This window comes from Nilaparvata lugens, unplaced genomic scaffold (genome assembly GCF_014356525.2).
Source record: "Nilaparvata lugens isolate BPH unplaced genomic scaffold, ASM1435652v1 scaffold10969, whole genome shotgun sequence".
Classification (NCBI taxonomy): Eukaryota; Metazoa; Arthropoda; class Insecta; order Hemiptera; family Delphacidae; genus Nilaparvata; species Nilaparvata lugens.
Window position 1 is genome coordinate 2,860 of NW_024089635.1, and position 2,315 is coordinate 5,174.

General features: G+C 34.7%; 1 protein-coding gene across 1 annotated transcript; it reads left to right on the plus strand.

Annotated features, from left to right (window-relative positions):
* Positions 1-542: 542 nt before the first annotated feature.
* Positions 543-1,867, plus strand: LOC120355391 (zinc finger protein 239-like; the record flags this gene model as incomplete). Its single annotated transcript, XM_039443753.1, is given in 1 exon segment — positions 543-1,867. A coding segment is annotated over 1 exon segment (840 nt), but the record flags the coding sequence as incomplete, so codon positions are not given.
* Positions 1,868-2,315: the final 448 nt, after the last annotated feature.

A 2,315-nucleotide genomic window follows, 5' to 3' on the forward strand; every position in this document is an offset into this window, starting at 1 on the left:
GGATTTCGCCCGAGCTGAGCCGAGCCGAGCTGCGCCAGTAGCTCTTGACGGATTTGGCCTGGCTCGGCTGGCAATAAAATCGCCTACACACTCACGGATTTCTCTGGAGCCGAGCCAAGACAGGCCAAATCCGTAGGTGTGTAGGGCCCTCTACTCAGCAGTTAAAAATTCTATTACAGCGCGTTTTTCAATTCGTATTGAAATAACACCAGAACTGTAGGCTATACTTTCACTAACCAAACCAAGCTGGAAGAACGCAATGCCCTTCAAACTGAGCAGCCGTGTAGAGGAGTAATAGTACTTACACATGCCACCAGCCGCGCTTGTGGAGGTTATTAACTAAATTTTAGGTTGTGCTCTACACGCGTGTGTGCATTACTTGTACAATAATATTATAAGTTTCGGACTGTATTCTCTACGCCAAATCAATGTACTACAATTCTTGGTCGGCAAATTTGTTTCAGAGCAAATAAATTATATACATAAATACAATATGTTGATGATTCTCAAATTCTCATAAAGTTGGATTTAACTTTTTTACAGATGACTTAAGGAAGACGCAAATAGCTGATGATCTCGAGTTATCTTCATCTACCAGTTCAAAGGAGGAGGAATATGATGATGAACTCATCACATCGAATCAAGAAGTTGAAACTGCGTCGGATTCATCAAGTAGGCCTATTGCAAATTGTTCAGCAGGTGCTCATGGAGGGAAGGATAACCAGGAAACATTATGCCTTGAGGTTTTCACTGGAAAAGTTGATACCGACAATAATGAAAAAATACACACTGGTGAAAAACGGCTTGATTGTGAAGTGTCTAGCAAATGTTCCTCACAGAAACGAGATTCCATTGAAAATACAAGTACCAACAATAATGAATTACGGTACCAATGTGAAGTTTGCAGTAAGTGTTTCTTGAATAATACAAATTTGCAGCTGCATTTAAGAATACATACCGACGAAAAGCCATACCAATGTGAATTCTGCAGTAAACTTTTTAGACAAAGCAATCATTTAATCCAACATATAAGAACTCACACTGGTGAAACTCCATTCCAATGCAGTCTTTGCAGCAAAGCTTTTAAACAAAAAACTGAACTGAACATACATTTTCTTACACATACTGGTGAAAGACCTCATCAATGTAAAATTTGCTATAAAACGTTTACAAGGAAAAGTCGTTTAAACATTCACTTAAGAATTCACACTGGCGAAAGACCATATCGATGCAATTTTTGCACCAAGGCTTTTGTTACGAATTCATGCCTAACAAACCATTTGAGAACGCACAGTGGTGAAAGACCATTCCAATGTCAAGTTTGCTCTAAGAGGTTCAAACGTAGAATACATTTGAAGACACATAAAAAGGTTCATGCATGATTTACAAAAATAGTTGTAATATATTATATCTCCAAATTGCTAATTATAAATGTTTATTGAAAATTTCAACACATAATATTATAAAATCATGGTTTTAAAATAGATTTCTGGGATTAAAATGTATGTATTTTATATTTAGGTACTTCTAAAATTCAATCTTTCAACCATTTCCTGTATCATGAAAATGATTATTATTGGATCTTTCATGTATAATAATTTATCCTTCAGCTTACTCCATGACATTAGTAAATTCACTAATTACTTTTGTGAAGGCCATATGTCGTCATGTAATGGTATTAATTGTTTTTCAAGTCAAATTCAAACTCATTTGCCGTACAATTCATAAACAAATTGGCAAAATGCAATAAAAACAAATACAGAACAGAGTGGAATACTGGTTAATTATATCAATTAGTATAATCCTATCCTAAGTGATGCAGAACATGAGTTGAATACCGGTTAATTATCAAGTATTATAATCATATCCTACGTAGAAAAAAATCGTAGGTATACTCCAAGTACGTAAATAGAGTTTGCAAAATGCTAAATTACTATCCGTTACCTGCATCGTTGATTTTGGCTGGACCAGCATCAATCAAAACTCGTTGGCTAGTTGTAATTTCATACGAATTAAAAAAGTCTAAAGAGAAGTTTCAATTAGAGCGAGGTTGTCAATGCGTCAAAAAGTTGGTGGGGGAAAATATAGAGGCCAATTAGAAGAAAAATTATATTATATTCTAAATCAAAGTAATTTTTTTCTTGTACCCATTTTATAAATGTGTACTTTGATCTCAATGATGTTATTGAAAGTTCCTTGATAATCAAATTTACTGTAATTTAATATTGTTTGGCGGTTCACTGTCAAATCTGCAATGTCTTCATTGTAGATATTTGTTGCTAACTGACAACATTTAAGTTACTTTCTGGTGTTAG